At 39.7% G+C, this 22625-nt stretch overlaps 1 protein-coding gene across 2 annotated transcripts in view; it reads right to left on the bottom strand.

Annotated features, from left to right (window-relative positions):
* NELL2 (neural EGFL like 2) overlaps nucleotides 1–22625 on the bottom strand; it is a 134988-nt gene that overhangs the window by 17035 nt on the left and 95328 nt on the right. For both annotated transcript variants that reach the window (XM_058021901.1, XM_058021902.1), the window contains exons 14-15: nucleotides 22167–22289; nucleotides 19629–19724 (exon numbers count right to left, since the gene is read on the bottom strand). In XM_058021901.1, the coding sequence (XP_057877884.1) occupies nucleotides 19629–19724; nucleotides 22167–22289 (219 nt within the window). The remainder of the gene's footprint in view (nucleotides 1–19628; nucleotides 19725–22166; nucleotides 22290–22625) is intronic.

Here is a 22625-nt window from a genome sequence, read left to right as displayed (position 1 = left end):
AGAATAGGTCTCAGAGTGTGAGTGCTGTTAACAGTTAGGGAATACTGGAGTATGGAGTCAAACAGGAGTAAAACTGAGCTGTTTCCCCATCAGATCACTGCCTTATCACTGTGTTTTATACCAGAAGTAGCATACCTACCTGAGCATCAAGCTGACTGAGAGGTGCCTACAGAACCAACACAAAGGGAGGCACAACATGTGCAAACTTCCTTCAGAAACAAAAAGCTCTAATCACTCTCCACCATGAGTTTGAACAATGAATAAACTCTCAGTGTACTGGCCACTCCAGCCAAAGCAAGGATTCCATCTTTCTTCAAAGGCTGAGTCTTTAAAACTGAAGAGATGAAGTAACAAATTAAGACTCAACCCGCAGTTGACATAGCATCCTCTAGGATGCAGATACGAAGGAGACGTGTGATGTGACCACTGAGATACATGTGAAATATGTCAAAATTCTGCCCACAGTCCCTGTTACCTCCCATTTTTATGTAATTTTCTATTTTCATAGGAAGAAGTGTAAACTGGCTAAGAAAATAAACTGTGAGCTACAATACAGTAAGGAATCTCTTTTCTGCGAATAATAATGTGTGGCTAGATGGACATACTCTTACCAAATATTTTGGGAAACCTATTCAAAGACAAACTTTTTAAAACCCTGAAACTTTCTCATCCATTGAGACCACTTTGTTCCACATTTCAAGGTGATAAAAATATTAGTGTGTGGGAAACACCTGCATAAACTACAAGATAAAGCACAGTCACCCACATTTGGGTTTGAGTTGTGTTTTTCTTATACATGACTGGGGTATGTGGGATGCACTCTGGGTATTTTATTTACACGCTAAATAATTGTTTTAAAAATTTCTTTAGAATAGCTGTACAATTGTATAATGAGCGCATTGGTTTTTAAAAGCTTTACAGATCCTTGACAATACCTCATTAGAAATTTTTGCTATGATGAATCAATCAGATTTTCTATCAACAGTATCTCTAAACAGGCATCCCTGATGTACATTATCAGTATTTATGATGATAAAAACAACCAATACTCCTGCTGCAATATTGCAGCAAGCGTATATTTTGCTGCTTTATGCACCACAAATCAAGCCATAAGTCTCTACTGGTTTAAAAAAAAAATTCAACTCCACTATGAATTCCAAGATAATCATCTGAGTAGTTGTACTGCAGGACTGAGAAATGCCAAACCTGTACAATCTTCTGGTGCTCAGTGTGTTTCTTTCTAAATCAGTATAAACTCTGGCCTTTTTCTTGTGAGCAGCCAGGAGCCAGTGGGACCTCAGAGGTGTTTGAGAGATCAGAGGAAGATCAATGAAAATTATGTTACAGTACTGAGAAAAGGTTGGCTTGCAGTCTGTGTCTTATCTACTGCTACTCGCTCAGAAAGCCACAGATAACTCAAGAAAAAGGAAAAGAAAAGAAGAAAGGACTGCAGCCTGGAAGTTCCCTTACCACTGGGGAATGTGCTGCCTGGCTGCCAGCTGGCCAGCCAGAACAGAAGTGACCCTGCTGAACACTGGGGATCACCAGGCCAGTACAACACAACCTGTGCTTGGCTAAAGCTCCAAGCCCCAGAGAACCAACAGTGCATGCCCACTCAGAGGCTGAAGGAGAAGAGCTGCTGTCAAGATTTGATGTTAATCTTCACACTGGCTACTTAATAACGTCGCTGGATGGCATATACTTCTTTGGGAAAGCAGAATGTATTTATCGCTGACGAGCTGGAGAAACGAGTGTTATTTAGGTCAAAGCAACAGATATGAGTTAAAGAAAGAGGAGCCTGTGCTCCTCTTTTCAGAAAAAATTATTTGTGAATCTGTAAGCCTCACAAGTGTAAGAGCAATACCACATTCACAAGTGGAATGCATTCAGATGAACTCCTTGATTATTCAGGAAAAACAAGCCGTGAACGTCACATCAGTATTGGTAAAATGACAACAAAATCAGCTTCTCTGTCTTTATTTGCAAACTAGCTGATGAATCTGTAACACAAGAAGTATTACTGGGGATGAAAGGCTTTATCTGATGTCAATAAACAAAGAAATACATTCTTCTGGTTTTGTTGTGACTGCATGCAAAATTGGAATGGAGTTACATAAGAAAGCCTCATCATATGCATGTATGGAAGCACGCTGCAGGTCTTGAAGAACGTCTTACTCCTCGCAGACTGCATGCATTGGAACCATTGTTGCATCCATGCTGAATAAGCCATTACTCCTTTCAGGATTTTGCAGCAGAGAAAGGAAATAAAAAACACTTCTCACCACTAATTTTTAGGCAAATGACATCTTAAGCACGTGCCAGTTGGTTTCAGAATATAGATGTTTTTTATGCACAGAACTTTGTTTTAATTCTCACAGCTAATGCTGATTATTAATTCACATAGAAATCTGCTCTGTAATGGGACAAAATATGACTGTTGCAACCCTGTTAAACAGGAAACGGCAGTAGAAATGTGTCTTACAAAGCAAAAGCACTGATTTAATGGAAAAATTTCTTGACATTTGGATAAAAAGATTTCTGTTTTCAAATAGGCATAGCATGGCTCAGGAAGTGCTGCAAAAGTATCTACAACTGAAATTATCTTATTAGTATGGGAAAAGCAGACAGAAATGATTTCCCCCTGTCCTGTGGTGAAACCTTCTTGGATGAGTCATCTTGCAGCTGCTCAGTCAGAGGTGTAAGCTGACAAGAGAAGAAAAACTGATTGAAGTTTTGCTTGGCCAGTGGCTATGGTCTATCAGTGGGCCATACGGAATATTAACAGTGATAATGAAGTCCTGTTTGATGCTGTACTAGAAAAGCATGGAAAATGAAATATTACCCTATAAAAGAAAGTTAGCAAAAGGCTTTATATTTTCACTTATGCCAGTCAGCCTTCTTATTTCCATATTTTGTTACCCATTTTTCAATTCAAAATTTTAAACTTTTGTTGCTGAGGCCTCATTCTAATAAAGTAGACACAAAATCAGAGGCATTTTGAAAGTAAGAACTGTATATGCCTAGCTCCCCTTGACATGACATTTGCTCTCCCAAATACCTTCCTTGTACCTCGGGATCACTCATTTCCTTAACTGTGCCAACAGTTTCAGCTATTGTACCCTTTTCTCTTGGGAACACTGAGAAAACTGCTCCCTGAAGAGTAAAGTAAGATCATTAGCAAATTATCCACTGGTACAAAAAGAAGAAAAGGAGAACTAACTGCCTGATTCATATTATTACAGAATTTCTGTATAATAGGACTTTTTGAAGACTGAAAGTGGTATAAAATTGCCAATTAGAAAGATAGCAGTTCTCTTTCAACCAGCAACAGGACCAAGCTCTAATGTAGTCAAGCTGCACTCCACAAAGAACCATGGCATGGGGGAGGGGTGTTGCTACCATTGTATATTACTTACTTCAAGACTTAAATGCTTATCATTAAATCCTCCTTTTAGAAAAGCCTGCATTCCCAAACTTAGAGAGACACAGAGCAAAACACAGTCCATAAATATGTTCTATCATAAACTGCTTTATCCAAGTCAATACAAACCAAAGTCCTTGCTCGTCAAAAAGTCAACACCACAGATTGGAAGCTGTGTATATTTAGAACTTAGCTGTCTCCACACTGGAAGGTTTTCTGTGACAGAATAATATTTGGCACCTAGCTAAGATTGCCAATTAATAGAGATTCCCAATTGCAGTAATCTGTCCCAGTGCTAACTGCGTTTTGTCACTGGGTATGGCTACAGAGATTAATGAGCAGCCAACATCTCCCAAAATGTTCAGTCACTCCTGACTCAGCCGAAATTTGAGATCCCATTTTAATGGCAACAGCCTTTCCAGCCTAATGCTAACCTCCTGAGCCATCCACATCCCAGCCCCATATACAGTATAAATAAAGTGCAAACAAACAACTGAAAGAAAAAATCATTTCAGCCACAGATCACTGAATAAGTGCTTTAGCAGACTTGGAAGCTGCTTAAACAGATAAATCTTCAATATTTGGGTTTTTTTCAAGGGTACATTTAGAACAGTCAGACTCCAATATGCCTTTGCATATGTCAATATAATTTCAAGGATATTATGTCTGGCTTGTATGTAAAAAGGTCATGTTTCAACTATTCAGATTTATGCTCAGATAAGAGAATATACAGCAGTATTAAGATGATATCTGGGTTATCTAATTTTAGTAAATACATATGAACGGAGGAAAAGGCCTTATTCAATAGGACTAAATATAAGTTCACTGTACTACATGAAGTATCTGCTATCAAGGACTCAATTTTCTGGATTAGCCTTGAAAAGGGTTCATCTCTGATGCAAATTCTGAAGTCTCATGTCTTGCATTTAAGAACCAAAAAGTGTTTGTTTTGGTTTTCATGTGACAACAGATTAGTTCAATACACTGGAGTAGTATACTGGAGTAGTTCAATATACTGGAGCTATCTTACTGCTAAAACAAAACAGTAAGGATTTTGGGATTTCTATTCCACTACATTCTCATATACCATATGCATATAAATATCATAAAGAGGAATAAACCCCCCAAGAATACAGTGGCTAAGAATGCTGACATAATCCAGGAAGATATCAGTTATACCAGAAAACTTGAGTTGTTTGGAATTACTTTTAAATCTATTTTGTGAAGTTTGATCAACTCTTTTTTTTTTTTTTTTTTTGTAACACTGACTTCAAAAATAACTTTCTCCCTCTGTCAATCACAGTCCTAGAGCCTGATTTTTGTTTACAGTCTCACTCTGATTTGTCACGTTTGAGGAACTCTTTAAAGATATGATATCACATCTTGAGTACTAGGACATTCTTTTCACTGTATGGGTTATCACATCAAAGTTGTCATTAAACCATAGAATATTCTTGATTTTAATTACAATTTCATCCCAACATTTTATTCAGTTACAAGTTTAAATCATAAAGGGCAAGATTACGGATGGCCCGTGGGACACAGCAGGGAGAGGAGTCACCCACAATTCTACCCTACCATAACACAGCTCCATGAGCAGGACTTTCTCTACACAGCACTAGAAACACCAGTTATTTCAGATACAGCCTTCAGAGAAAAGTAAAGACTGTGGCACTTCCTCTCCCTGCTCCCCTCAATAATGAATAAGGCCCACCTTGGGGGGAAAAAAATATTTGGAATGTCTTTGGAGTTGCTGCTTCCATCTCAACACCTCCCAGATCTAGCAGAACTTCTGGTTAAGTCATCTTAAAATTGCTTTGACAGGTGGAGTCAGTGCTGCAGATGATATGTTCTTCACTAAAAATTTCCAACTGTCATGTTGCATGAAAAAATAGCTACTATTATAACAGGTCTTTTTTTTTTTCATTTTAATCCCAGCAAGACCATGATTGCAGTTTATAAAGTACCCTGTCCATGGAAAACTAATTTAGTTACATTAATGAAAAGGAAGCAAAATGTGATTGAGAATGTAATACAGAATTATAGTTCATTAATTCTTCAAGTATGCAATTTTCCAGACTCCTGATCCCCCATTGATTTCTGCACACCCCCATAGGTCCTGCTAAATGCCAGGAAAAAAGAAATTCAATCGTGTTGGTATTTCATGTGTGGCAGTGGCAGTGCTCCAAAATTAGATAGAAATGTTATCAAAGGGAATTTTCCACTGACTGCTTCACCATGTGGCCCTGCTAAAAATTCTTTGTTGTGAAAAATTGATCAATCACAGACCACACCAATAATTGAAACTATGCCTCCCATTGCACACCCAGTGTCATCAAAGGAAGTGTATTTGTAGCAAATACAAATTGAAATTCAGAGCACCTAATTGGCCATGAACTAGGCGCATTCGTGAATACTCTAAAATAAAAATAATTTATTTTTCAGCTCTATTGTCTGACACTGATTATGCCAATCCTCATTAGAAAGACTAGTAAACAGGAATTGGGTCTCTATTTGTAGTTGTTGACAAATAGGTGGTTTTGCCTTCACTGAGTTCATCATTCTCAGTACAGCATCTCATGTCAACTGTAACATGCTTCTGTTTGCTCATTAGCCCTATCTTGAAAAAGAAAAGTACTTCTTTTCTCCAAGATAGCAAAATCACTTTTACACCTTGACACACCTGTTTCAGACACCAACTAGCATCTGAAAGTCACATCACTCCATCTGCACATGAGAACCAGGACTAACAAACACACTAGTGGCCAGCTGCTAAAGATGGGGAAAGGTTGCTGAGTTCTAAGCAAAAGGGAACTAACTTGAAAAGAGAAGAACTAGTTTTGCCAAATGTTACCTCTTTTCCAGTGGGTGTGAAGGAAGCCTTCACCTGCACAGTGTACCGACAAAAGGTCTTGGGTTTCCTCAAGTGAGGAGTCAAGACAGCCATAACCATGAGTTAGGATGTCTACACATGAAAGACTGATGCAACCAGCATATCCTCAGCCTTGTAAAAGGTTGTTTCAGATCAGCTCTGTTAAGAATTGCAGTAAATTCCCAAGCATTAAGTTCCCAAGCATAGGAGGTAAATTATGGAAAACAAACAAAAGAGCCCTCAAAGCAACTCAAACACAGCTTGGGGAACTAGGAATTGTTTTTGACACCCTGATTTGAGCTTGGTCTCCTGCCACAGTCCTCTACTCTTTGGTCAGGTTATTGCACATAGTATATGTGTGCTAAAGTTTAAGAAACTCTTTCATACATGTTCTTACCAGTGGTTTCTTACCAGGACTCTCAGTCCATAGACAACTAATTTGCATTGCTACTCCTGAACTGTCAAATCATGTAGAGATTGTTCTGTGCTGAAGCACAAAAAAAGGAAAAAAAACACACACATCATTCTTTCATGCTATAGCTGACAACAACTCATCAAGAAAACAATAAATATTCTCAATATAAATATGAAAAAGCTGTAGAAACAACTTAAAACTAAACCACTATTCCTTTGCTTGGGCTATAAACATATCATTGGCATGATATGTACACAGACTGCAGACATCCTCATGCTGACAGCAAAAGAAAGAGCTCCACAGGGATACAGGACAATGACTGGCAGTGTTATAGATTTTAATTCCACTAATAGTTGAATGCCTCATAATTCATGAGAGAGCTTACAGTTAGTGATGAAGGTCATCCCCATCTCCCTTATATAACAGAAGAAAATTCTATTATAATGCTGCCCAGCTGAACTATTCACATTCTATTTATAGCCCACTGTATTTTAAGAATGTAGTTGAAACGTTAGTTTTCATGTTTAATAAAGGACTTTTTTCCCCATAGCAAATAATACCTAAGTAGTGGATGCATTTAGATTTTTTTAGAAATAACAAGAAAATCCTGTCTCCTTAGAGCTCTTTTGTAGTATTCTCTTTTCCCTAGTTTCTTTCTCCCCGTTTTTTTTCTTAAGCTGCTACATATATGATTGGAGTTTTGCAACAAGCTAAAGAAAGATATAAAGAGAAAAAGGTAAGTATCAGTATGTGACTCTTCAGCAAAGAAAAAATCTTTTGTGATTTAAAACTGTTGACATTGAGGAAGGAAAGAAATTATATGCACCCAAGAAACTGTGTCAGGCAAGGAATATGGAGAAAAAGACACAGAAGGATGAAGCAGCAAGGCACCTTCAGTTATAAAACTGAAAGGATGAGGTAAGCAGGGTTCATGCCTAAATCTAGAATGCACATTAAATTCAATATAGGCATTTTTTGTTTAAATTCTGTCAAAGATTTTCTTTGTGAATAGTTATAAATAAAAATGCAAAGCAAAGGAAAGCAAGTAAACATTCCAAGCTTCTAAAGTAGTCTCACTGCCACTTTTGAGCTTGTTTTTCGTATCTGAGAAAAATTCAGGTGAGAACAGGGAGACTGACCTTTCTTTTAAACACTGCAGGCAGGCAAAAGAATCTGATCTGCAGAGCCCTGGCTCACTTCTTTGCTTGCTGCAGATCTCATTTGTTTACTCTCAAAGACAAGTTTTAAACCTTTTTTTTTCTATATAATGAGATAGTCATTTTTGAATATGCCCTCCATGAAGGTCAAAGGGGTTTTTTTAGGTTTTACAAATTGACTGTACTTCCCACTGACAAACAATATGCTATAAACCCCACCATGTTTTCTCTCAGCTATTGACATATTTAACAGAGGGGCAAGGGGAGAAGAAATGAGATTACCTGCCACTGTCCTCATGGAAACTTTGTCACCTATTCATTTTTCCTTTTGTGGCGTGATCCCAAATCTGTGAAATGAGGAGAAAGTGGGGTACCATCTACCCCTTGCCCTTTCTCTCCCACCTGCTTTATTTGGTAGTAGAGATAGAGCACAGAAGTCACAAGGACACTCACTGATAGTAATTTTCCATATTGGGGCTGATGTTATTCAGTGCCTTCATTAATGCCATGGATGCAGGGATCGAGTGCACCCTCAGCACGTTTGCAGGTGACACGGAGCTGAGCGGTGCAGGTGACACACCTGGAGCACAGGATGCCATCCAGAGGGACCTGGACAGGCCTGAGCAGTGGGGCCATGGGGATCTCATGGGGTTTGACAAGGCCAAGGGCAGGTGCTGCACCTGGGTTGGGGCAAACCCTGGTATGAGACAGGCTGGGGATGGACAGATGGAGAGCAGCCCTGCTGAGAGGGGCTCGGGGGGCTGGGGGAGGAGAGGCTGGACATGACCCAGAGAGCCAAAGCTGGGCATGGCCCAGAAAGCTAAACACATCTTGGCTGCATCAAAACAGACATGACAGACAGTCAAGGGAGGTGATTCTGCCCCTCCTCTGCCCCTCTACTCCACTCTGGAGAGACCTCACCCACAGTGCTGCAGCCAGCTATGGGGCACTCACCACAGGGAGGACATGGACCTGCCGGGGTGAGTCCAGAGGAGATCCAACAAGATCATTAGAGGGATGAAGCACTTCTCCTACGAGGAAAGGCTGAGAGAATTTGAATTGTTCAGCCAGGAAAAGAGAAGAGTTCAGGGTAACCTATTGTGGCCTTCCAGTACCTGAAGGGAACTTAAAGGAAAGATTGGACGAGACTATTTACAAAGAGCATGTAGTGACAGAACAAAGGGGAATGGCTTGAAAACTGAGAGTAGGTCTAAATCAGATGTTAGGAAGAAGTTATTTACTATGAGGGTGGTGCAGCTGGAAGAGGTTGCCCAGAGAAGCTGTGGATGCCCATTCCTGAAGGTGTTCAAGGCCAGGTTGGACAGAGCTCTGAGCAGCCTGGTACAGGGAAGTGTCCCTGCCAACAGCAGAGGGGCTGGAACTGGATGCTCTTAAAGGTCCCTTCTAATCTCAACCATTCTATGTTTTTGAGATACTATGATTGAAGTCTTGCATTATTTGCTTCAGACAGATCTCACAATGTAAACCACAAATGTTTCTGTAGAAGTATAATAGTCCCCATACAGTTCTTCTGCTCTCTAAGGATGTTTGATTTTTACAGATACTTGAAATACTAGTCTGATACAGCACCAGCACCCAGTAATTAACTTCACATTGTTATACATTCCCAAGGAAAATATTTGGAAAAAGGGAAGAGCAGGAAGTTGTTTTGTATACAAACACGAGTTTCAGAATCTCACAAAACAGCTTATCTACACCATTTATGCCAAGTTTGCAACACATCCATTGGCTGCACATGTCTATCTTTCTGTAGCCTTAATTAACACTTGGGACATTGTTAACATAGAGCATTCCTTGCAGGAAAGGCACATTCTCCAGGGGTTAGCTGAACACAGTTTCTGAGATTGCCAATCATGTTTTCTTTTTCTGTTTTAAACTTCCTCTTAATAGTAAATACAAAGACTTGGCTTTTATGGGAGCACAGTTAGCTGAAGTTTGCTGAAATTATTAATTATAATAACAACTGAACTGACAATAGTTTATTATTTACTAGATTCTTATCAGTATTGAGGAATATACAGTATTCTCTTTTGAGCAACAGTCCTTTCTGAATCTAAACTTGAACTGTAAATATCACAGACTCAGGTTTCTATGCTTACTTCTGAATAAAAACCTACAAATTTATTAATCTTTTCCATGAGGAAAAAAATCTTATGGAGAAGCGTTTCAGCAGAAACTCTGTGCTGTAGTTTCTGGTACTCTCTCTGCAAATGATCTTCCAAATTATTTTGAGCTGGAGAATAAACTTTAACCACTTTATGCCCTTCACACAAATGAATGGAGAATCTTCAGACAAGACAAAGGGAACACAAATGCTATGTTGAGTTTGCATGGTCAGGTTTTCTAAGGCAGAGAGGCTACAGCAGTGGCTGCTGTGAGAAGTTGTCTGAAGCTTTCCCCATGTCCAACAGAGACAACTCCAGCCCCCTCCAAGATGGACCTGCCACCGGCCAAGCCAAGCTGGGATAGTGTATTTAAGAAGGGGGAAAAGGTACAACACAGTTAGCTACTGTAGAGCTTATCAACAGAACAGAAGCTGGAGAGATGATGGTTCCTAACCTCATGATTTATGTAAGGCTTATCAAGAGGACTACAGGAACAAAAATACAGGAACCAAAAGCACTCTCTGCTCCAGAGCAGCCAAATGAGATTTTTCAGAAACGTTCTAGGAATATCAGATTTGACAGTACAAATTAGGCCTGTCTGCCTGGAACAGTCACGCTCTGTGAGTGAGGTTATTTCTCCCTATTTATCTCCAGTCAGGAGCAGATACAGATATTGTGCTCTATGCAGTACATCAGGAAACTACATTAACCAGAAGCATGTAAGCAGTGCAGAAGTCCAAATGCCTAGAATTACTGTTCTGAGAAACTATTTCTCTGAAACTGAGGCAAGTAAAAAAAAAAAAAAATTCCAAGTTCTGTTGCAGACATCTTTTATGAAACATCCTTTTCTTTAGGATTTTTCCTTCTGAGAAGCTAAGAAGCCTCAGAGACAAAATGTAAACAATGGTTATCTGCTGCTGTGGAATGCAACAGGTGGGTCCGTGATTGGTCTCGTGTGGATGTTTTGATTTAGTGACCACTCATGGCAGAGCTGCTCTCGCTCTCTGCTGAGACACAGATCTTTGTTATCATTCTTTTCAATTCTATTCTTAGCTTAGCTAAGAGGAAACCTTTGCTTCTGAGGAAACCTTTTCTTTCTATTTCTTTTTAGTATAGTTATAATGTAATATATATGTAATAAAATAATAAATCAAGCCTTCCGAACATGGAGTCAACATTGTCATCTCTCCCTTCACCTGAAAACCCCTGTGACCACGGTCACAAAGTTCTGAAAGGACTTGGTGACACCACCAAGATATTGGATTTCATAGCTCATGGAAGCCCAGTTCAGTAATTTAGTCATTGCTCTTATGCACATACAGTGCCTAAGTAGCTACTACATACAATGGCTCAGAAGGTAAAATTTAATAGTTTTCACCCTGGGCAACACAAAAAGTATAGTAAAGTGACTGTGCAAATTACTGTGTTGATTTTAGCCTACTCCTTACAAGTTCTTGTTTACATTTCAAAAGTCACCTTATATTTTGAAAGCATTAAAAAATTTTAGAACCACAAGGAAAACAGCAACGTTATCCCTCAGATGACTGGTACATCTATATGGCTTTGTAAGGAAATACCTCATACAGCCATATCCTGCTAACCTCTCCACAAGTCACCCAAAAAATTCTACCTGAGGATGCTTATTTCAAATTGCATAACTGTAGTTCAGTGATACGACTGCAGAACACAAATGATACATTCAAAATTCATTATTAAGGTTCCTGGAAATTTATCATAGTGACATATTAGTGTAAGTTAGAACTAGCCACTATGCTTAAAGAAGACACAGGAGCTGGTGTTATAGGATTCTTCCCATAAGTTTGCTCATGATTGTACTATCTGCTTTTCCTATGGGCAACACTAAACACACTAGTTATGTGCATTGCCCCAATAAACCAAGGCTAGCTCAAACACTGTTCTAGCTTCTGAAATTAGTAGCTGACATGCAACATAGCCATCTTTGAGAAGGGCAAGACTGTAACGCAGACTACTCATTACTCAGCCTGTGCAAGCTGAGGAGTGACTTTATGTAGCAGAGATACAATTTATAAAGCATGTTTCAACATCCTCAGCAAAATCATTACATTATTTTTAGCAGCTGGGCCCTGTCTCTTTCTGCTGAAATGGAAACCACAGAGGATATTATTAAATGAAGCGTAATTCAGAAGTGTTTCCATTTCAGAGATTCAGCTCCCAAGGATAAAAAACACATTTAGATATTTACTGTTACAGTTTAAGTTAAGCCTGTTTAAACAGGACATTGAGATCTCTGCGTTTTCATCTACATTCAAGCTACGGCTGGAAAGCTGAAACCTCTGAACCCAACATGCCAAATATCCAAATTTCAACAGGGCAGGAAGCTAGGAGACTTGCCAAGGAAATGGAGAGCACTTGGAAGTACTCAAAGAAGAAAAACGGCAGTGATTCCCCAAGGCTATGGCAACTAAGTCCAGCAATGAGCTGGACATGTAGTAAACTGGATCTCAACTACTTGCAAGGCACAATTGAGTTTCTTTGGGCTCTGTCCAGGGCAAGTTTTGGGTTTGGTTTTATTTTTATTTTTTTATGCACCAAAGGAAAAGCTTATAATAGCTCACAAACTTTGAAAATTACTGTCATTGAAATGCAAGACTTTCAGTGACTCCAAAGGCCTGACTTTCAGAACATAATGAATTCCTATGGCACACTGGCATCTATTAAAAGGTTTTATGCCACAAATCATGCTTAAGAACTATTTGTTTGCAGAAGTTTTTTCCAGACTCTATAGAGTAGCTCAACTTCCTCTTAGCTCCATGAATTCAAGTCAGATCTTAATGCAAATAAAATATTCCCTGACTAAAGTATTCTCTAACTTCTAAGTTTCAAACTTAGGAGCCCAAAACCAGGAACCTGAATACTCAAGACACCAAATTCCAAACAAGTCCAGTGGACTGTGAAAACAAATGAAATAGAGGAAGTGTCCCTTCTTCCTATAACTCTTGCTTTGGATAGTCCATGCCTGTGTTCCCTTTATGTTTATTCCACTTCTCTTGCTCTCTTCTTTTGTTTGTTCCTTCACTAAACCCCCCAGCAATCCCTTAAGGATTTCAGAGAATGAAAATATTAACCCTAATGTGCTTTCTGCTCAAAGATTTTCTTGTTATACTCATCTACCCCAGGACACAACTGGCTTCCCCTGCTAGACTATGAAGGGCACACATCTTACTCCAGCCTTGTGCAGGACCTTGCATACGTATACCACAAATTTCAGCCTCTTGGTATTATTGTTATAAATCCCAATTTGCTATTAGTAACTTAAAACCGAGCAAATGGCAGATTCCTGAGCTGCTCAGAAAGTTTTGACTGTGATACTCTCACAGCTTACAGACAGTGCAGCCAAGAATTCTTAAGAATTCTGCCAAAACTAATTTTGGTTCTTAAAGCCTTGGTTCAAACTTTATAGGCTTCAAATACCATTTGTGTCACAGCTTTACCTTCAGAGCCTACTGGCCAGAAGATGATGGTGGTTGTTTGAACTGAACACAAGGGATCAAGAGCTTAAATGGAAGCCGTTCTCTTGTCATGCTAAAAGTACTAAAACACTTCATTTTTGCAAACTCAGCCAAATTAACAAGCTCTCTGGTTACGTTGACAAAGTCTTCTTTTCCAATACAAATAAAATATTTTTCCTAATAAACGGGAAATCATAATTAGAAGATTTTCACAAGCTTTCTTTGAAACAGAAGTAAAAACAGCCTTTAATAACCTGAGGTCTGTTATTATTAGGGTCAGTGCACATGAAAAAACATAATCTGGATTTGCTGAGAAGAGTAATAGTTATGCATATTAATTATTTAGCTTATATATAAAGTAGCACAATACGGACAAGATCTGATCTACAACAATTATTTATCAAAACCACTTGTCTGGGTCATATTTCAGCATGCTGAACCACAAATGTTGCAATAATTTGTTTTAGCAACATCCCTTAAGGGGGAAGTTTTCCATACATGGAAAAGAAAAAGGAAAAAAATTGCAGAGATCCAAACAATATCTTTTCCTTGTCTTTGGCTATTCTGATAAGAGCTCAGGTGAGAGAGAGTCATCTCATCCTCATCTCACACTTACCACTTTTTTCTATAAATTCAGTTACACCTTTAATTCAGCCAAATGTTAGTAATAATGTATGACTGAATTAATGTAGAATCTCTAAGCTAAAATTTTTCTCAATTGTTGCTTTCAAAGGTAACAGCTCTGTCTGCCAGTTTATTTTCAGCAGCTTGAATGTGGACTGTTTAGTAACAGGTGGACATGATTCCTGCAATAACCAAGGAAAATTCATTAGCAGGAAATTCAAATAGCAGAAAATCATCCAAAAACTTGCAGCCACCTGTTAACAAAAACTACATCAAAACACTACTAGTAGCACCCTCTGCTTTTTTATCTCATGCATAATTAAAAGCTGTCCATAGGAAGACTCAAAGCACAAAACAAGTGTGGAAACTCAAAAAAAGAAGCTGACAAGCAGCAAAAATGCAGTAATCTTGTATGCATACACTAGCAGATAAGCATATATAGTAGAACAAGTCCACTCTTAAAGCTCTGTCACCAGATTAAAGGAGAGTTGCAGTAACATCAAGCAAATCTAACAAAGTAATCCTGTTCTGAGTTCTAAATCTAACACACTTCAAATACAATTTAAGACAGAGTTTAAAAATGCCAATTGAAGAATTCAAAATTTTGCAATCAAAGAAGACAGTATTAAATCAGATATTTTGAAAAAGTTCACCAGGCACAAATACATTTGGATTTACTTGGTAGTCTCATCTCTACAATGCTGAAAGCTGCTCTATTTGATAAACTGCTGGTGTGCCTTATAAAACTTCAAATTTTTTTAATATATAAACCCCACTTCTCTAAGCCAATGAATGTATCCCCAACATTAATAATGTCTCAATCTGTATCCTTTGGGGGGAGACACAGAAATTGTCTCACTCATTTTTGTGACTTGATGACTTTTAGCCTAGTTTTTATGGCTTAATACCAATTTTTTAAAAAGGTGGTATAGGCTGATATATCTGCATATGATTCTTCCATCTGCTGCCTCATTCCACTTGTCCATTTCCACATAACACAGGTCATGATTAATCTAAAAGGCTCCCAGCAGATCATTCAAAGGTGTTGTAACAGCTCTGGGCTCTGTTAACTGCAGACAGTCCACAGTGAATGCAGTACACTGAAATAGCCAGCCAGCAGTAACAGGTGATTCTCCTTCTTATGTTTCCAACAGAAATGAGACTCCTACTGATGCCCCAGAAGCACCATTTTGGAAGCAAAAAATTTTATGAAACCATTCTTACTTACACAGAACTTCACTTCTCTTTCCAAAACCTGCAGAGCTTATGCTGCACAGGCAGGACCTAAGCATGGACAGCATCATCCCTCTCAGGCTTTGGGAGAAATATAGATACTGATTGAGTATGCAAAGATGGGTTTTGGAAAGGAAATTCTAAACAGTGAGATGTTCAACGTCTTCTTTACTTTGGTCTTTTTAGGTAAGATTTGCCTTCAGGTGTCCCAGGTCACCAAGACCAGTGGAAAATTCTGTCTGAAGCAAGAAAAATCTACCCATGGTGGAGAAGGATCAATATTTAAATAAACAGGAAAAAACCACAGGTCAATCAAACCTGACTGGATGCACCCAGGAGTGCTGAGGAAGCTGGATCATGTCACACTTGAGGCCAACCTGAATTGTCTTTGGAAGGTTAGAGTGACTGAAAGAAGCTCCTCAGAAATGGAAGAAAGCAAATGCCCTTCCTATCTTTGAAAAATGCAAGGATCTAGGGAACTACAGATTAGTCAGCCTTACCTCCACCCCTGGGAAGATTATGGTATCCTCTAAACAGATTAAGGACAAGAAAGTAATTTGGAACAGTCAACACTGATTTACGAAGAGGAAATCATGCCTGACCAACCTGATAGCCTTCTAAAGTAAGATGACTAGGTTTAGTGAAAGGGAGAAGAGCAGTACATGTTGGTTACCTTAGCAAAATTTTTGATAATCACACAACATCTTGAGACAAGCTAAAAAGTGCAGGCAAAATAAATGGAGAGTGAGATAGACAGAAAACCTGCAGAGTGCCCAGTGTCAGAGAGCTCTGATCACCTGTACAACATCCATTTGGAGACAAGTCACTTATCAACATACACCCAAGTAAACATCAGGTGCTTGGCTTAACATCTGCACAATAAGGCAGTGAACACCCTCAGCACTTTTTCAGATTATACGAAATTTGGAGGAGAAGTTGCTACACCAGATAGTTTTAGTGACATTCAGAGGGACCTCAACAGGCTGGAGAAACTGGCCACTGGGAATTTCTTCAAGTTCAGAGGGAAATGCAAAGTTCTACAACAATTAAGAAACAACCTCAGGGACCAGAAGGGCAGTGGAAAAGCTACTTGATAGAAGCAACCTGGAGGTGCTGGTGCACATGAGCTGAACATGAGGCAGCATTGTGCACTTGTAGCAAAGGTGGCCAACAGCCTCCAGAGCTGCATAAGAAGAGTACTGCCAGCAGGTCACAGGACACGATCGTGCCCCCCTATTTCATGCTGCTAGGTTCTCTCTGGACTGCTGGATCTTGCACTGTTTTCCCTAGTACAGGAGAGACATGGAGCAAATCCAGTGCCTCAGTGAAGATGATTTATGGATTAGAGCATCTGTCATACCAGGAGAGGCTAATAGAGCTGAGATGTTCAGCCTGGAAATGAAAAGGCTGAAGGGAAACTTATAACCATGTAAAAATACCTAACAGTGCTGCAAGAAGCTAGAAACTCTCAGTCATGTCCAGAAAAGGGACTGGGGACGTGGCAAATTTTATCTGAACATAATGAAAATACTTTTTTTGTACTCGGAGGGTGACTGAACACTGGAATTTGTTGCCCAGAGAATTTGTGGAGTCTCCAACCCTAAAAACACTCCAAATCCAACATGGCACAGTCCTGTATGCCAGCTGTAGAAGCCAGTTATATTTGACCCTGCTCTGAGTAGGGGGGGGGGTGAGACAAGATGATCTCCAGAAGTCCTTTCCAACTTCACCATTTCTTTTGTATGATTCTGAGAAATTATTTAAACAGAACTCTTAAACCACCTTTTACAGAAGGAAACGGTAAGAACTGATGATTGCATTTTCTAGGTTATTTTTGGGGCGTGGATTCAATCTCCTGATAATTAATTCATAGGTTCAGCAGCTGCTGACAACGTCTACATAACTGAATATTTTAAGTTTAAAATCCCAGGATTCTTCAATAAGCAGTTTTAAAATATGTGTAGCATAAACAGAAATAAGTGATGTGCAATTTTAAAACAGATTTGGCATCTTTACATGAATCCTCCCCCTTCTCTGTATGCGATAGCAATGGAAAACATCTGCCTAGAGAAGATTGCATCACCTTTGCAGACACAGAGACTGTTCAAAGGGAAGCTTCCAGTATAAATTATATGTAGTAAGCTTGAAACATTTCAAGCCTAATGAGAAGTACCTTCAGCAAACTCAGCTACATTCACTATGAGTGAATGTGTACTGTTTGAAGCTCCAGTTTTCTTTTAAGGCTATATACAGCACCCTCTTTCTTACAGTGCAGTCTCAAAAAAAAATCAGCTTTTACTCTTTACCCACCAGATACTTCTTCCATTCGCCACTCTCACTATATTTCAGACTGCATGTTTCAAAATCATGCACAAGTAGATGACAATCCTACTCTGCACATTAGCATCCACATGAGGTGACCAGACCTGTGCTCCTGTTGCTGACCTCTAGCATTATTTATTTCTACAGCAGGTAAAAAATACCATGTTCAACAGAAATTAAACAGGACAGAGAGTCTTCTCCTCAGAAAACTAAGCTATGAAATTGGTTTGGGGCTGGCCATTGGCTCCACATCATAGCAACATTATCACTAGCTATGTGATACCAGGTCATCACCATACTAACTTGATATTAAACATTGAGATCAGGTATTCAGAAAGGCTCCAAGCCTCTGCCTGCCTCCCTATATGTTTCCTGAAGAGTAGGGAGGATGGAAGGTAGGCCAGCAGTTCAGATTCTTTTGAAAGACATTTGGGGCTGAATGCAGTTAATCCAACTTAAGTCAGCTTAAGGTACTTGAATTTACTGGACTGGGGACTGAGTGTCCCTGGTTTGCCCTCTAAACAAGGGAGTATAGGCAGGATTTCCAGGGTCAATTCTAAAAGGCCAGTAAGATCTCTCTTTGATAGTGGCTATTAATATTGACTATAGAAGGAAACTAAGGAGAATATGCTTCTAGTCTACACACTTCAGATAGGAGTACAAAGCTGCAGAAGATGATTTTGCACTTTGAAACTATACATGTTATATTTAGTTGAGAACAGGAGAGCAGTTCAAGGAGCATATAAGACAGCTATCACTAAAACAAATTAACTGCTTTAATACTTGAGCAATATCTTAGCATACAAATTCCAAGCAGTGTTACAATGGAGAGACCTTGGTACCCTGTACTATGGTATGTACAGTCTGTGAAATAGTAAGCAATACTTGAAAACTTGTTCTTTTAACATTGTTTTAGAAATACATTAGTAATTAGGATGCTGCTTTTCACACAGCAGCCCTTGTGTGTTCTGTGGGAATATCTCATCAAATCCGGAAGAATGGAAACAACCACATTTCTCATCTCTCAAATAGACCAGATAATACAGAATTCAGACTGGTCTGTGTTTTTCATTAAACAAGATATGTTTACAAGTCAAATGAAAGCAATACTTGCTCAAATGACCTCCTTTCTACTGTTTGGAAGATTTATTGAAGGCAATATAGAACAGCAACAATAGTCAATCATAGGTGGCACACTGCCCTTTTATTAGGCATACTGAAGCCAATCAATCTAAGAAAGCTTTCTCCCTTTACCTCCTGGAGGCAAGTATGCTTAGAATGCATTTAAAAATTCTGCATCAAAAAAGGTGCTGAAGCTATTAATTTGAACTTTGAAAAATTATTTACAGGCACTTGAGATGCTAAGAATTAACATTCTCCATACTCTGCTGGGCAATATAATTTGATTAGATCTAAGACTTAAAAAATAAAGTTCTAGAACAAAGCCTGCCATCCTCAGGGGTAGCAGGGGAAGATAAAGGAATGCTTGTGAAAGGAGGTAAAAGCAGCAGAAACACTGAAACCTGCCTTAACATTGAGTAAAATAAGTTGGGTAAATCACAAGTCTTCAAATAAGGTTGCAAATGAAGGTGGGTTACTGAACTGGGAACACATATACAGCACAAAAGTAATCAGTTACTTAAATTTATTTCCAGATGTCAGATTATCTGTTATTTATATGAGACACCAAAGGCCATTTGAGGTGAAAAGCAAGTCCATAATAATCTTATTAATTATGAAACATCAAAACCCAAGATGTCTTAATTCATGTTCTAATTTTTGCAGTCCATGTGCTTCTAATTAGAATTTCTGTAATATATTCTCTTGGGAAGCATATAAGAAAAGTGAGTAACGTTTTAGTGGCAGCTTCCTCTTTTAGGGCATAACCTTAAATTCTCCTTTATTCTTGGATTACTTCAAACATCCTCCTTGGATTATCTTCATTGTAAATTAAGTTATAATCTTACCAGTTTCACAGCTGGGCCCAGTGAAGCCTTGTGGGCAGGCACACACATTGGAAGCAATACAGGCTCCTCCGTTCCTGCACCCGTCTTTGCAAAATGCTGCAAGATGCAAAAGCACAAAGTAAGGGTGAGAGAACCCCACTCAGCAGCCCTGCAGGTGGGCACAGTCTGCCAGCAGGCTGGCACAGAACACCGCCCGTGCGGCACAGAGCGCAGACACTGCCTTCTCCCAAGGACAGAGGTCACAAAGAGATGGTTTAGGGCCCCCCTGCCTCACTGGCCAGATGGGCTGACAAGCTACAGAAGGAGATTAGAGTAAATCATCTGAAGACAACAGCTCCCATATGTGCTCCTCCGCATGCACTGGGCAGCAGTGAAAGACAACATCTTCCCTTGGAACAGACTCTCTTCCCAGAGCAGTGCTGGTCTGTTCTGCTGCCCAAATAAAGGCCTGAACATAACAGGCACAACTGAATATTAAACTGTCTGGCTACCTCAGTCCTTTATTAAGTAATTTAATAGAAACAATAAAAATACTAATTTTGTCTCAAGGGATTCTGAAGAACTTTGAAACTTTTAGCATTTACAGCTTAAAGTCAATCCTTGGGTTTATTCTTTGGCATGCTGCGCTTACATATTTTTGGTGTAGCATTCTTCAGGAGTGTATGCTTTCAAGAGCCACTTCTGTGGACTCAGAAATGCAACCAGCTCTGCTTAAAAACATAGCAGCTGTTAGTTGTTCTGATAGCATCTGCAATATGGAATTGGAAATGCTCTGGCCAGAAGAAACTGTAGGTGAAACTAGGCATCTGCAAGTTATAGCCAACACAAAGAGCTGCTTCGGGGCACTGGTCTAGCCCTGCCAGAGGTGCCAGGCTTTGGTTTGCAGCTGCTCTGTGTAACAGCAGCACTGATGGGCTCTCGTGGCTCAGAGAATGCTGTTACAGATTTGAGCTATCCAGCTCTCAGTTTTGAGACACCAGCCCTGTGGTGAGGGAGCACTGTCACTGAGACATGTAAGCTTCCCAATCCAGGGGTGCACGGTACACAGGACTGCAGCTGGCAGCACAGTGCATGGAAAGCTGCCAAAGGCATGGGGGCAAGAGGCATATCCAGGTCTCTTTGAAGGACACTGGCATCCAAGCCAGGGCTGCAGAGAAATGCATGTCTCAGATTTCAATACACAGTCTTAGAGCCTTCTCCTGCATACTGTCTTCTCAGTATTGAGGAGGGAGGGCAGGGGTATACTTTTCTTTTACAGTGGGGCCAGGTGCCCTCTGAATTGTCAGATCTGCAGTCAGAGCCCTTACTCAGAAGAGCTGAACACAGTGCTACAGGGTTATGCACTCTCTCTTTGATCTAAAGAATCTTTTAGTAGCTGACTCCCCTCCAGCAGAAGAATTTGGGACTATTACCAAGCACAGGGCAGGAGTGAGCTGTGTTCTTCTGAAAGAAGATGCTTTGGGTTTAAACCTCATCAGAGTAAGACTTTCTTCTTATTCCCCAGAGGGCCCAGCACAAAAGGACATATTTGCTGACACATGTCCCTCTACCCATGTGTTTGACTGGAAGTGAACCAGGCCGCCATGTTTTATAAAGAGCTAGTCTTTGGTAATATAGAAAAATTGTACTGTTAATTAGGTGATGGAATAACTAGTGCTAAGACCTTAATCAGACTTAGCAATTAAAGAAATTCTGGGTTGCTTAGATTTGGCAATAGACAGCAGCAGAGGGCATCTATGTGACATTACCAATGTTAGCTCGGGACCTTTAGATTCTAAGAGATCAAGAGTACCAAGGCCCAACCTCAAGGAACACTGGCTGTGATACTGCTGCATCTGTCCCACTTCTCACATCTGAGCACCTTCCTCTACAGCTACAATACTTTTATTTTCAAGCACTCTCTATATCCTGTGGTCAGAGCTTGAGAAATTCCAAGGATTTGGGACCAGCTACCAAGCATAATTTCTTCTGATGTGAAATGCAACAGGAATAAAAGCAGTCTTGTACCTCTGGGAAAGCATATTTTTAAGACTAGAAATTTAAGTTCTAATATTTAGCAGTGAATCAGAATGTCAGAAAACATGTTAGAAAACACTGCCTCACTTGTACTGGAAGTTTTGTATGCCCATGTCTACTGCTCTTCTCACTTAGGATAACAAGACATACCAAACAATTTTTAGTTCATCCAAGTAAAACAGCAAGTCGCTGACCACAGACAGTGTAAATCGGACAATGTTTTCACAGACAAAGTTTCTTGGTAACTGCAGGCTTCCTTGAATGCTGTACCACATATAGAAACTGCTGACACAAAAAATGAAACGTAACTACTTCAAATTTTAGAGCCTACTATCTCTGTATGCATCATCTTCAAATTACTGCAGACTGCCAATGCAAAGTCAGTGTACATATGCCTGTGAAGATCATACAGGTGAAGGACCCAAGTGCCTAGTTTGGCATTTTGTCTGCCTTGTTCAAGGCAAACGACCAGAACTACATCAACAATGACAGAGCATCTCATTCAGGTTTCCAGCAGCTTACCTTTGCAGATGGTGCCATTTCCCGTGTACCCCGGCTTGCAGACGCAGTTGTGTCCGCCCACGGTGTTGAAGCAGAGTGCATTCTCATCACAGTTGTGCTGGTTGGTTACACATTCGTCATGCTCTGAAAAGGGAAGCAAGAATGGTCCTGAATTTTTAAAAACCACAACAAAGCAGGAGATTTGTATAGGTTTCCAGATTAAAAAAAGAGAAACACAGTAGTATTTACTGGCAATGTAACCCATGTGAACATGTAACCACGGGATAGGCAGGGTATCTATTTTTATCCCATACTAGTATGTGGTAACTGCACTGCAGCATAATTCCACCTTCATTAACAGGGAGCCACCATCATTACACTTTCTATGTGGGCTACAGTATTCTCTCAAACATTTGCCGAAGAGCTGGCTAGCATACTGAAAAACCATATGCTACTTCTACTGTGTAATTTATTCATGCA

Source organism: Melospiza georgiana, chromosome 4, assembly GCF_028018845.1.
Source record: "Melospiza georgiana isolate bMelGeo1 chromosome 4, bMelGeo1.pri, whole genome shotgun sequence".
Taxonomy (NCBI): Eukaryota; Metazoa; Chordata; class Aves; order Passeriformes; family Passerellidae; genus Melospiza; species Melospiza georgiana.
Note: the sequence above shows the minus strand (reverse complement) of the source record. Positions and strands in the feature narration are given on the sequence as shown.